The 13,250-nt window shown below is 48.8% G+C and overlaps 4 protein-coding genes across 4 annotated transcripts; 1 reads left to right on the forward strand and 3 right to left on the reverse strand.

The window, feature by feature from the left end:
* Window positions 1-514: 514 nt before the first annotated feature.
* Window positions 515-4,108, reverse strand: N7520_005385 (uncharacterized protein; the record flags this gene model as incomplete). Its single annotated transcript, XM_057139319.1, has 5 exons — window positions 515-731; window positions 838-2,882; window positions 2,932-2,966; window positions 3,021-3,844; window positions 3,894-4,108. 5 exons carry the CDS (start codon window positions 4,106-4,108, stop codon window positions 515-517), a joined length of 3,336 nt encoding a protein of 1,111 aa, XP_056997526.1.
* Window positions 4,109-4,814: 706 nt separating this feature from the next.
* On the reverse strand, window positions 4,815-5,450 carry N7520_005386 (uncharacterized protein; the record flags this gene model as incomplete). The annotated part of the gene is made up of 4 exons (XM_057139320.1): window positions 4,815-4,899; window positions 4,959-5,029; window positions 5,086-5,377; window positions 5,425-5,450. 4 exons carry the CDS (start codon window positions 5,448-5,450, stop codon window positions 4,815-4,817), a joined length of 474 nt encoding a protein of 157 aa, XP_056997527.1.
* A 1,614-nt stretch (window positions 5,451-7,064) lies between these two features.
* Window positions 7,065-9,056, reverse strand: N7520_005387 (uncharacterized protein; the record flags this gene model as incomplete). The annotated part of the gene is made up of 2 exons (XM_057139321.1): window positions 7,065-8,702; window positions 8,808-9,056. The coding sequence occupies 2 exons, from the start codon at window positions 9,054-9,056 to the stop codon at window positions 7,065-7,067; spliced, it is 1,887 nt and encodes a 628-aa protein (XP_056997528.1).
* Window positions 9,057-12,009: 2,953 nt separating this feature from the next.
* Window positions 12,010-13,158, forward strand: N7520_005388 (uncharacterized protein; the record flags this gene model as incomplete). Its single annotated transcript, XM_057139322.1, has 2 exons — window positions 12,010-12,225; window positions 12,271-13,158. 2 exons carry the CDS (start codon window positions 12,010-12,012, stop codon window positions 13,156-13,158), a joined length of 1,104 nt encoding a protein of 367 aa, XP_056997529.1.
* Between the last annotated feature and the right edge of the window lie 92 nt (window positions 13,159-13,250).

The raw sequence follows: 13,250 nt of genomic DNA on the forward strand, positions 1-13,250 counted from the left end.
GGGGCAGAGTGGGAAAACCTCGGCAGAACTGCCAAGGATAATGAGAAACCCTTGTTTAGAATGGTGGCTGGTCTGCCCTATCGGGAGATGGTAAGGAATGGAAGAATGGGGGAGACATGCAGGAATTTGCATAAAGGCGACATCTCATGTTAATTAGTACCGAAATAAGTAAGGACTATCGTGGCTTATAGACCGTTGATGATTCTCTTCAGCGCCACCGGAGAATAAACAGTAAACAAGGGATGCAAGCGGGGGATGTGATTGACGGGTAATATCAGGTCTTCTCCGCATCCCCACAGAGCCTCCACTTCCCGGTAAGATGTAGTTATGCCCTGGATCCGGTGTGTGATTATATCAAGATGGAACATAGGAAGAAAATGGCGCTTTTTATTTTGACAAATAATTTTCATGATAATTTTCATGCATGATTGATATCCACATAATATACCGGAAATCCATCTCAAGTAGGCAGGACAGATGGCGGGGCCGAATCGAGCTTCTTCCGAAGTTGTCTTTAAATTAAAGGAGTTCCGTCCGTAGACGCACGACTCAGCGCAAATTTCGCATCCAACTTCAGTTTCATCTCGTTGAGCATAGTATAATCGATCTTGCGTTTTCGCACAGTCAATAGCCCACCGTAGGCTTTCGCTTTGGGATACCTTCGCCTTAGATCCATTATCTGTGCAGAACGTTCCATCGAGGGAATATGCTGCCGTAAGCGTAAGAACACACTATAATTTATATATCATGTTAGCAACAATCGGGCTATGGATGAGGATGCATAGAAGCAAATGTGTTGAGGAAACATACTTTCCTGCTGTCCATTTCTTAACGCACCGATCGCACTCGAGAGTGGCAGGATGGTTAGGACCACAAATTTGAGCATTGAGACGTGCGCATTCCGTCATCATCGCAAGAGATTCCTGATGCCGCATTTGAGCCTTCAAAATTTTGGCGAGTTTGTACATATCGCGTATGAATACCCGATGCTCTGCTCCATAGATTTTCCGGTCTGTTTCCAGCCTATCAATGTACAACTTCTCCGCGTCTTTCAATTTCCATTGATCAAGGTAGCAATCTGCGAGAATCGCATTGGCAAACATCTCCCACCCGCCATCGGTGTCAATTGTGTCAGAGATTTTTGTGATAGCTATGATGTGGTGAGCTAACTCTTGTGCTTCATGAAGTCGGCCCTGTGCGTGATATGTTAAAGACATCCCAGAAATAGCGTGGCAGAGACCAGGATCATCCAGCGAACAGTGGTCCAGCATATATCGGAGAACAGTTTCGTTTAGTCTTTCGGCCTCCTCGACGTCACCAATGAATCGATAGCTATGCGATAGTGCGAACCGGAGATCTATCGCCTGCCTACTATCAGAACCACGGGCCTTTTCCTCGAAGTGTATTGCCCCCTCAAAAGTTTTTATGCTCTGTTGGTATTCGCCCTGGCTGTGGTAATTGATGGCCAGATTTTCAAGAAGCCATATAGTATAGGAGTGATCATGACCATATGCAACATTAGAAGAATCAATTGCTTGGCGATAAAGCACGGTCGAATCTTTAAATCTCGACTCTTGAGATTTCACAACGGCGGCAAAGCCAAGCAATCGTGTTCTTTGCTCGGTAATGGGCTCGTCTTTTGTTGAATTCAGAACTTGGAGAGCGTGTGGCAAGGCTATTCGGCGTTCACTTAGCTCCGATGGACAGTACGTGCTCATTTGACACAACGTGTGAACCATCCAGTCATGAAGGGAATTGAGCGATCGAAGCCAGTTCCTTGTGGCAAGATGCACCAGCCGATGCATGTCAAGCTGAGTACCATTATTCCGGGTCCGGACAAATGAATAAGAAACAAGTACCCCGATCGCCTTTTGGCTTTCCAACTGGGTTGACCGAAAGACCATCGAGGCGGGTATATCCTTTGCGTTCAAGCATGACATATGCGAGAGATAACTGGCTGCTAGGGGGTGGTCTCGACCAATTTGAGTAAAGGACGTGAGCCATGTTGTTGCGACTGGGTTTCGTATACTCTTGTATCTCCCCTCGTCTTCAAAATCTTCACTAAGAAGATCAAGGACATCCTGATCCTGCCCATCCAAAAGCTTCACATAGTTTGCCATGTCGGTTTCATTTTCATTTATGAATGAAGCGGCTTGGACAATTGCCAATGGAAGATATGTGAGGCGCTCCAGGAGCTGTCGGGTACTTTCTGTGTCATCAAGGAGGTCCTTCCTAAGAAGAGAATTTCTCAACACAGTCGTTGCCCTTTGTTCATCTAATTCGGCAATTTGGAGAAGATCTGTTGCACCGAGATGTCGCGCCACTTTGTTGCTTCTTGTGGTGAAAAGAATAACGCCGCGATCGCTTGCGGGAAGAAACCCCCTGAGACCAGCGCCTTGACCGTCTGGATCGTTCTCTGTCCACATGGTAAGGTCGTCAGCATTATCAATTATGAAAAGCCAACGACCACTGTGACTCTGGGTAAGATAGCTTTGAACAACAACTTTGACGTCTTCTTTTTTCGGATCGAATTCAAGACCCAATCTATATGCAATATCTTGATAGGCCTGGTGTAGACTTTCCAGGTCAACGGCGGGAATCCAGAATACCGCGCAGTCTGGGTATAAGGTTTTGGTCTGGTAGGCAACCTCCAGGGCAATTTGTGTTTTACCCACGCCACCAAGCCCAACAACAGCGATACGCTGTGATTCCATTTTTAAAAACAATTTTCGTTTGATTTGGCTGACATGTTCTCGATCAACAAATCTCGAATTCCGCTGTATTGGAACAACCCAACAAGGTGAGGCAGGCTGGTGAGATGCCTCTCCAGACAATTCAAGGACTCCAAGGACTTTATTCTTATATATTCGAGCTTCGTATTCCTGTTCGATATTAGTATGACTTTATACAGCACCCCAGACTCATTCTGACCCTCATTGTCAAATCAAATTCCAGTACAGTTTTTTCTACGAATCGTTAATTCTTGAATAGACTCAATGATTGTTCGGTTTTTCTAATACCTTTCTTTGTTGCCAAATTCAAGATGCAGTCACGGATGCGAGTTTTCTGGGAAGAATGATGCAGATAGTCTTGGGTGGCGTTTTCAATCAGACTCCGCTGCGAACAGTCATCCATCCTGACAGTCTGTAGCCCTTGCTGAACATTAAAGCGAAATATACGATTCTCTTTGACCTCATTGCTCCATCGAGCCATGAAACGTCGCTCTGTACTTTCCGGTTTGGTGGCCAAGTTGACCAATGTCTTGCTGAGAAATTTCAAAATGTTATCAGTCATGGGCAGCACTGCTGGACAGCCCGTACCAACTGTCAGAAAGCATTTGACCAAAGGCTTTATTTCTCGACTCGTGGTGCACCATATATCAGCAGCCTCCTCTTCAACCTCCTCAACGGGATTATTTGCACCGAATGCACCATCCACAAAGTCACGATTCCCAATAATCACCGGCTCAAAGAATCGGGTTGCTGCAGAAGTCGCTAGAGCTGCCTCGAGGATTGTGGCAGGAAGAGTATCTTCATTAGGTATGCTGTAGCTTCGGAGTCTTGTGACCTGAAGGGTGTCTCTCGCGGTAGTACAAACAAAAGCTCTAGTGCGGCGAGAAGCCCCATCATCCATCAGATCTGTTGGCGATGCACCAGCTTGAGTAATGACATGCTCGATGGCTGCCTTGAGTCGCTTGCTGTCAAATTTCGCTCTAATATTCAATGACCAATCAACGGGAATGTGGCTGATCCTCTCGCCGAAGACCGATTCCATCAATTCACTATAGGCCTCGATACACTCATCCACATCGAGCTCCAAACGACCGAGCATAATGGCAATGAGCCTTCTTATTTAGTATGGACTTGTTATCATAAATTTTGAGGTTCACTTACCCGCCCGTGCTGGTTCCCCCAATCAAGTCAAAAACATCGCATGGCTTAAGATGTTGACCAACTCCTCGTTCACGATTCAATTGCATAAAAATATCCCTCAAAATTAATAGAGTAGAGAATCCTCGAACACCACCCCCATCAAGTGACAAAAGACACAGCCCATTAGCGTCACGGGGATTCGATTCAACATTTTCCAGGGTCATCGCATGTAACATATAGCGGTATTGTCGCAAGCAGATATTCCACTGGGGAATTCCGTTTAAAAGAAATCCCTTTGCTCAGCCTTGAAAGGCAAAGCCTCGGGAACCCGGCCATCATTGGTCGCCTTCTTCCGGTGGCAGTGAACATCTGCGGAGCAAAGCGCTTAGCTGCAGTCAATGCGGAGCAACGAGATTAGCTGTGACTAATCTGGGACGCCAATCGTAGACGTATTACAAGTGTCTGGCGATGCGCCGGTAAATGGTTAATATGCAAACTAGGAGAAAAGATAAGATAAAAATAAATCATAGAAACCATGGTGTTTACTGAGTTCCCGAGCTTTAGATAAGCCTTTTCATCCGTGGTAACTATTGGGCCCAGGTTGCTAAAGCCTCTAAAGTCGTTGGACTTGTTCTCGATAGGTCTTCCCTAGTGGCTCACCCTCCTAAGCGATCCGCTCTGGATTACTAGCAAATTCATTTGCACTATATAATCAGATGAAAAGGATCAGATGATTTATTTTCAATAGGTTAGAGATCTTCAATATGGAAACATAATTTTGGCTAATTTCAGTGTCACCAGATTGGAGCTTCACAGAGCTTGAGAAGAGACATTAATACCCGAAGAGTGAATTGGATTTAGCCCAGACCCCGCGGGGAAGATCCAAGAATCGAAACGCCATGTAAGGAAGGAAGATATCATCGAAGTCGTTGATTGCGGCGCTTAGCACATCTCACAGCACTCGACACAATCGGCGCAGCACTCGCAGCCCTCCTCACAAACGAAGCAACAACACAGAGTAGCCAAACTATGAGCCGATATGAGTATAAGAGAAATCACTTCTGGAGGAGATATGCTGGAACTTACCAGGCGCTGAGGCAGCCACCACCAGACTTCTGCTGTTGCTGAGGAGGCGGGGCCTGTTGTGGGTATTGCATCTGGATAGCGCATTAGTTAATGTTTTAATTACTTCGACATTGGTTTTGACATACACCCTGTTGAGGAGGATATTGCGGCTGCTGCTGGTAGTATTGCGGTTGTCCTTGGTATCCGGGGCCGGGGGGAGGAGGACCATAGCCTGGGCCTTGAGGGTAGCCGCCGGGGCCAGGGGGAGGGGGACCATAGCCTGGGCCTTGAGGGTGGCCGCCGTAGTGACTACATCGAAAAGCTCGTTAGCAAAACAAGTCCAACAATCGTCGATGTCCAGTTTGTCCGCGGGTCGCAATAATCCACCCCAATAATGCCGCCAGTCATTTTCGGTCGGCAGGGAGCGATCGATGTTCCGTCTGGTGGTATTCGAGGGATATATTGTTCATGACTCGGTGCGACTTACGCTTGCTCGGGGTATTGGTAGGACATGATGGCGCTAGGAACCTGGTATCAAGAGAGGCCTAATATCTGACGAAAACAAATCAGCGACATGATTCTAAACAACAAGACTGCCCATGGAGCGGCCGCGGCGTTAATGACTAGCTCTCCTGAGTATGATAGCCCGTCACGGCGCCGAAAGCGACCAGGGATGCGATATACCTGGTCGGTCGGAGAAGCGGAAATTCGAGGATCGAACACGGGGCTTACAATAAAATAGGCTTGGCTCGCGAGTGAAGCGATTTGACAAGAATGAATCGACGAGGTGGATGTGAAGAGTAAGGAAATAAGGAAGTAAGGAAGAAGAGGAGACAAGGTTTACCGAAACCGCCGATGGAGCTGAATCTGCAGGAATAAGTTACTCAACTCCTTTTTTCCCTTTGGTTTCCCGTTTACTAAATTGGTACGGTCTTGGCACGTAAGGCTGGATGGGAATATAATTCCAAGCCAAGACTAAATCCTTATACTTTATATCCTGTTCAATATTCTCATTCTATTGATTCCCATACATATTTGTTCTTGGCCTGCGGCTGTGAAGACTGTGATTCGATCCACTATGAATCGAACTTGCCACATTCACTTTGCCGAGTAAAGAATGAAATACCAGTTCCGTTGACAAATGTGGTCGCGGTTTGTATTATTACTGTAATATGATGTATTGTGACCCACTTAGCCACAGCAAAGCCCCAGCCCTATCACCGGACCAGCGTGTTCAGCCACATAGGCATCTCCGCTAGGTTTGTGATTATTGGATTGGAACCCAGCCACCGTGTCACTAGAAGCATTAGAGACTCCACAAAGAACGGGTGCTCATCCACTCAGAATACGGGAGCGTGCGAACCTCCCCGGCTGCATCGGTTCGGTTTGGGTTGACCGCTGTATTGTTGCTGCCTATGGATTCCATACTACTACACACAGGTTGTACCCGACATCCACGTAAATGGTACCATAGAAAGTACTCTGGAGGGTTGTATACTTTTCTTCCTATTGGGCGTTGAGTATAGTAATCTACTTTTGACTTTCGTACCTTGGCTCTGGAACATTACTGGAGTTGCTCCGTAAAATACGATTCGGGGCCATAAATTACGGGCCCCCAACATCTCCGCGGTGGTACTGGTACGGAGTACATCTACACGATTTACAGCCCCAGCCCCAGCCCCAATTGTATGCCCGGAATGACATGGGAACATTCCAGAGAATTTCATTGCTAATGAAAAACTGATACACTCAAAATAAAAATCATTAGTTGCTTTCGTCGCTCGTCAGTATACGGTGTTAAGCGAAAATGAAAAGAACGACGACCCTGGGTTGCCTCTTGCAAAGCAAGTGCAAAGTGGAGCAAAGGGAATGATGTCACGCTGCGCCAGTCGCCAAACCTCAATCAGCGAAACCTTTCAACCGAAATTCCACCCTTAATTGAAAATCCCTTCGGTATCAATGTTCAAGTTCAATCCTCTTCAAACGAACCAGATTCGATGCTTATGCCAACCCAACCTAATACCATATACCACATACCATGCCGCCAAACCATGAAATAACCATGTCATATAAATTGCTCAAATGAGGGAAAGAAAAAGGATTAACTCGCCAGCAGACTACGACCGCTCACATCACATACGACTCCATCTCCGGTGGGAACGGAGGTTGGGAGTCCATGCAGAATGGGACATCGAGCGAGGAACCAAGCTCATATGCCATGGGATATGACTCAAATCCATGTACAAGGGTGGGATCCATTCCGAATGAGTGAGTTTGACTCTGGGTCATGGAACGGGGCACATGCGAGTTCAAACCTGAATTCGAATTCAAGTTTGAGTTCATACGTGGCTCATCTAGATCAACATCAAGATCCAGATCAAGCTTCCCCTCCCTCTCATCATCAACAGAATCAGACCCGAAACTCCCTTGCCGCTCAAGCTCAAGTTCAGCCTCTAGCTCAGCCTCAAGCTCAACACTATCATTCCCCTCCTCAGCTCGCTCAACAGTCTGTCTCATCCAATGCTTAAGAACGTCCATAGGTGGATGATTCCCCCCACCCTTTCCACCTCGCTTCTCGCTATCCTTCCCCCGTCCTCCTCTTCCACGTTGACAGGGATTAAAATGCGTGCGTCGAAGATGCGCCGCGGCATTGTAGTTCGCGCCGTATTTTTTGCCATTCCGACAGGCTTTGCAGTTCGCCAGAAAAGATTTGTCGGGTGAAATATCGACGCAGACCCAGACTTTGCGGACGGAGGCGTGCACGCGGTCCATGTGGCGGCGGAGTTCGTGTTCGCCGTGGAATCCTTCTGGCTGATCGGTGCAGAGGCGGCAGTATGTTTTTTGACGCGGGGGGCGCTGGATGGAGGCCTTGGGGATGGCTGCTACTTCTTTAGCGGTGCCGTCTGTTGGTGAGATGCGGACCATCTTGTGTGGGTCTGTGCTGTCTTGGATCAGGATGGGACTTGTGCTGTCGTGGGTTTCGCGCTTCGGAGCGATGGGACGGGATGCATGGGCGACTTGTTCTTGGGTCCGACGGACTGCGCGGGGGACTTGGTCTTCGGATTGTAGGGTAGGTTTGACATCCACTGTGGATGTGGATTCGATTTCAGATATCGGGGTGTGTTGAAAATGGTGAAAGGAAGTTGTGCAGGGGGCAGATGTGGAGAAGGATGGAGGGTAGGTGAGTGGGAAAGTGGAATCTATGTCAGGATATAGGGGAGGGAAAGGGAGACCAGATGTGGATGTGGGCACCCATTCTGGGGGGATGGGGATAGAGTAGGAAGCCAGATCCGGGTCCGCGTTTGGAGCCGTTTGATCAAATCGGAAGTTGTCAAAGTGGTTGATGATCGTGTCGGTTGTTCCACTGCGAGTCATGTTGATGGCTGCGGGGGTTGTATCAGGAGAGACCTGTCCGTGGTGGAGTTGCAGTTCAGTCGATCCATGAGCCGCGAGACCGAGCGGCATAGCCGAACCAGTACCAGAAGGATATGACTCGGTATCGTCCAGTTGCAGCTGTTCCGTGTATTCGGAAGGCGAGTACTCGTCGATCACTTGCTCGCGCGGTTGCTGGGTCCTCGTTCCGAAAGATGGCCCTTTGCCCATGACCGCGGGTGGGTGCCAGTGGGATATGGGGATCTGTTGGCTCTGCGAGCGGACCATGGGCGTATGCCGGTACGCTGGGGAGGGACCCTTTCGGGGACTACCAGCGGTGGATGCTTGGGAGAGTGCGCGCCTGAGCTCGACGGTCACCGGAAGATCCGGGGTCTGCCAATCGTCAATCCAAAGATTTTGGCTGGGGAGGAAAAAAAAAGAAACGGAATGGGTTCTTGATCAAAGGGTGCGGGAGCAAGAGACCAAGGTCACACATACGGTGGCTCGCCGTTTCGCTTGCGGAAGACCAGAACCAGGGACCGTCCGCGGGATAGCATCCTGTCGAGTTCGTTTGCCCTTGCTGGGGGTCACGTCGTTCCGTTCGAGGGCCGGGATAAAAGGGCTGATCCGGCGGCTCCAGAGTTGATTTCGTTCGGCATCCGAAAGGTGGGAATATCGATCCAAAAATGCTTCGCGGTACCCAGATATGGCCCTGGTGAAGAGTTCATCATCCTGATTGAACGTCATGATTGGGGATAGACCCTGGTGTGATGAACTGTTTATCAGTAGGGAAGATCAAAAGCTGGAAGTGCTAGATTCTGGTGAAGGGATGTTTGTCTGGTCTATATAGATCGTTAGGAGCCGCAAAGCCGAATAGGGATGCGCACGTACATTCTTTTCCCCAGAAAAAGTGTCTTATCAATCGATTCCGATCCAGGGGACTCGATAAGGAGAGAGAAGCTTTGAGAGGAAAAGGAGAGATTAAAGAGTTAAAAGAAATTACGATATCAAGGAAAAGATAGAAAGATGAAAAGATGGAAAGATTGGGCAGAGAGGAAAGAACAAAAGTCCGGGAAAATCAGAAATCAGAGCTAACTAGTCCCACATGAATGGATACGAAGTGCTATAGACATGGAGACCTTCAATGGACGAGTGGATCTCCAGGTCTGGAACCATCTGAATTATGATGTATTGTTTTCCCCATGTAAAGGGGCTATACAACAATCCGTGAACAGAAATCGATGGATATTGTACCCCGAAATCTCTGGTTGGTTCTCTCTTACATGCAACACGGGCAGAGTCGGTGATGGGGAAATCCAGCGGATAAAGTGAGGCAGCGAACCGGATCGCCCCGAACGTGACCCGGTGCTCACGATGCATTGATTAACTAATCAAGGGATATGGGACTTCACTCAGGGGAGAGTTTGGGAGTTTCAAAGAATCGTTACGTATTCGGTTAGACTATTTATTTTACAACAGCGCATCCTCAAACCAAAGTCCACTTTTTACCTGAATCTTAGCGACTGGTCCCATGGATTACATACTACAAGTACGGAGTCGATCCATCCAAGTAATGGATTGGACGTCTGAATGGCTGCCACGTCGTTCCAAGCTGCAGCCATGATTCAGTTGGGCCCTGCAGGTGACTTGGTGGATTGGTGGACTCTGTCGCCCAATTGTTGCCCGGTGGTTGAACCGTTATGAAGGTCCGTGGGAGCAGCCGAGCAGTACCATGGTTCAAATCTATAATTGGTATGATTATTGACTCTTTACTTCCTACTCTACGGAGTATAGCTAGTCAATTGTTCTTACTCTGAGTATAATAATTGGAGACTTCCTAATTTCTTTGTTCAGGGGTCGATGATCACACGATCTTGGCGCTAATAGACCCGCGACAGAACAATAGTAACTTCCAAATAAGGCACAAAACCAACTTTGGTTCCGTACAAACCAGCGGTAACTGCGTTTCACTTCCTCTTCCCCCTCTACCATTCATAGGTGGTTACCAGATATTGGCCCGCAGTGGAGGATCGACGACGCAGTTTCCAACCCAATAGCGATCAGACTGCGCCGCCCAATCTGAGATAGGCTCCACGGCTCCACGGGCCAGTAAGATGAACTGTTATCTGTCCATTTCGATGTGTCATGTCCTGTGGATTTCCACGGAATGAATCGACAATAAAAGATTGACATTCGTACTGTTCGGACCGCATAATAGAGTAAATTTCAAATATTTCGTCATTGCTGCGAAGACGGTGTACGTTGTATCGTATTCTGCCCAAGGGTGAGATCACTGATTGGTTGGCCATCGAGTTATTTTGTCCAATCGCCCTGTTCGTCAGTCTACCAACAACATCATCTTGGTCGCGTTAGAGCTACTAGTATACTCGCCCGAGGGATATTATTTTTGGAGTAAATTCAGAATCTCCCAAAATTACTTTCTGGTAGAACCAAAAATCACAATCTCGAGCAAACCCGGACAAAAGGATCCATGTCAATAAAACTGAAAAGCCTCACCGACTCGCCCTGTTCCAATCACCCTGCTAACGGGTCGTGATATAGCCTCTCTCTCCCTACCAGTGGTCCATCCAGCCGAGTCCAGTCTACACGAGCCCCTGATGACAAGGCACTGCCACTCGGCGCAGCACGTCGCGTGCGCTACATCGCGGCCTAGAAATGCATTCCCCCTGATCGCGGTGCAGGTGGCTCATCACCAAAGCCTACCACACCTTGTCTTATTGGAAGCATAGACGCATCATGCAGCAATGGAGATACGGGAACTGGAGTGGCTGATTGCCATTGTCTTGCACGTTGACAAGGCGGAAGCAGTCCACTTTTGAATGGATTGGCTTCATGGCATTTGAGCGGTTCCCCTGGACGCGTGATTTACCGCGCAATTCAAGCTAGAAGGCCGTGCTGATTCTGGCTCTGGCTCTGGTTCTGGAGGCTCTGCGGAGAATACTGTTGCATACTGACCGCTACTCTGCAAACTGGATCTGATCAGCACATCCAATTTTGTTGGCACTAGTGTTCTAAGATGGACCCTCTGGCTTTGGCGGTGTATGCAATCGAAATGTGGCTACAAAGCTCTGCGGGACTCACATAGAAAACGGACAAAAACGGTCTGACTAAGGTCTGACTGGAGTGAATGGGAGGATCCGTGGGATCTTGGATTCTCGAAGAATCTACTCAGGCCCGTGGTTCAAGCTCAGGCGAATGTGTCGTAGGAACGATTAGGCGACACGAGTTTCCCCTTCCAAAGTTGGCCAATCTTAATTTCCACTGTTCGCTAGCTGTGAACCACGGGACTCATGCTAGGTTGGAGTTCTCATCAGGGAACCAGTGACGACTGGGTCGGCTGACGTCAAGTCGCCACGCGGGCCTTGGAAAACGTGTGTGGAGAAAGCATATATAACATTCGGCGGAGAAACCGCGAATCATGACTAAATTGATGATTCAGGAATGTACAGTAGAAAATCAATGAAAAATAAAGACCACACGTGATTATCTCATCAGCCACGTCATAATTTCAAGGAGGGAAGCTGGTTCACGCTGCACAAATTTCGTTATACCTTTTTGGCTTCTCAATAGTTCAGGTGTTCTCCGCCTTGATGAGTTGACCCTCACTGATTTACCCCTTTAATTTACGATTTACGATCCTCCAGTGACTCACTTCCTCAACCACCCCCCTGATCGCACCATGTCCGACCCAACCCTTTACCTCTACACCTCGCTCACCGCGGGGTCTTCTCACATCATCACCGCAACCTCCCGCATAGAAACTATCCTCAAGGCGAACAAGCTCCCCTTCCGAGCCATTGATGTCGCCACAGACGATGCCGCCCGCAAATTGTGGGGTCGCCGTTCCAAGGGCAAGAAGCTGCCTGGCCTGGTCAAGTACGGCAACATAGTCGGAGTATGTGTCACTTTCATTTCAGAAGAATACTACTGACTCCAGTAGGATCTGGAAGAAATCGAAGAGTGGAACGAATTCGGCGAGTTGCGCCAGGTCGTCAGAGACGCCCCAGATCTGGACGGCATGCCAGCGACTAGCTACCCGATCGCGCCAGAATCCACCCCCAAGGAGCCCGAGCCCAAGACCCCTAAACCTTCTACGATCAAGATCCAATCCCCGCCTGCAAAGACCAATCCCGAAGAGAAGAAAGATGAAACCGCCGTTCTAGCCCTGCGGCAGGCCAGCTCTGAAGCTGCATCCAAAGCAAAGAGCAAAGCAGAGAATGACGCGACCGCAAAGATTGATATGAAGGAGAGCGATTCTACCAGCCGTACCATCCGGCCGCGCAAGGGCTCCGTCGCGCCTGAAATGCCTGATACACAGCCCGATTCACCCAAGGGACTCAAGAGGCCTCCTCTCGTTCCTGAAGTCGCGGCCGTCTCAAGTGCGAACTTCCATGCGGATAATGCTGAGATGCTCGGTCTTGTAGAACATCATCGCGGGTCGATTATTTCGATGGCGGACAAGGACGAGCAGGATAAGGTTGTGAAGGAGATTCGATTGTCTATTTCGGCAGAGGATCCATCTGGGTCGTTAGAGGCTTTGCGGAAGGAGGCTGCCGGAAAGGCGCGACCGAGCGAGACCATTGAGGAGATTCCTGTTGTGGAGGAGACCAGCGAGGTCGAGCCTGAGGCTGAAGCTAAGGAGGAAAAGAAGACTGCTACCGAGGCTAAAGAAAATACTGAGGATCCGACCAAGGAGAAGGAAGCTGGAGAGCTCAATGATACTGCGACTGAGACGAAGGACGTCTCCGGGAGCAAGGACAAGGCCGAGGCTGAGGCTGCTCCTGCGGACGCTGCGGAGGGCACGGAGACTACGTCAGCGACCGTGTGAGGGGCATTTTACGAATCTGTACAGGAATGCGTCAATTGCGATAATTTTATGCATGATACCAGAGCCCAGTTATTGATAAGAAATTGAATTTC

Source organism: Penicillium odoratum (assembly GCF_028828045.1).
Source record: "Penicillium odoratum strain IBT 22623 chromosome Unknown utg000004l_segment0_segment0, whole genome shotgun sequence".
Classification (NCBI taxonomy): domain Eukaryota; kingdom Fungi; phylum Ascomycota; class Eurotiomycetes; order Eurotiales; family Aspergillaceae; genus Penicillium; species Penicillium odoratum.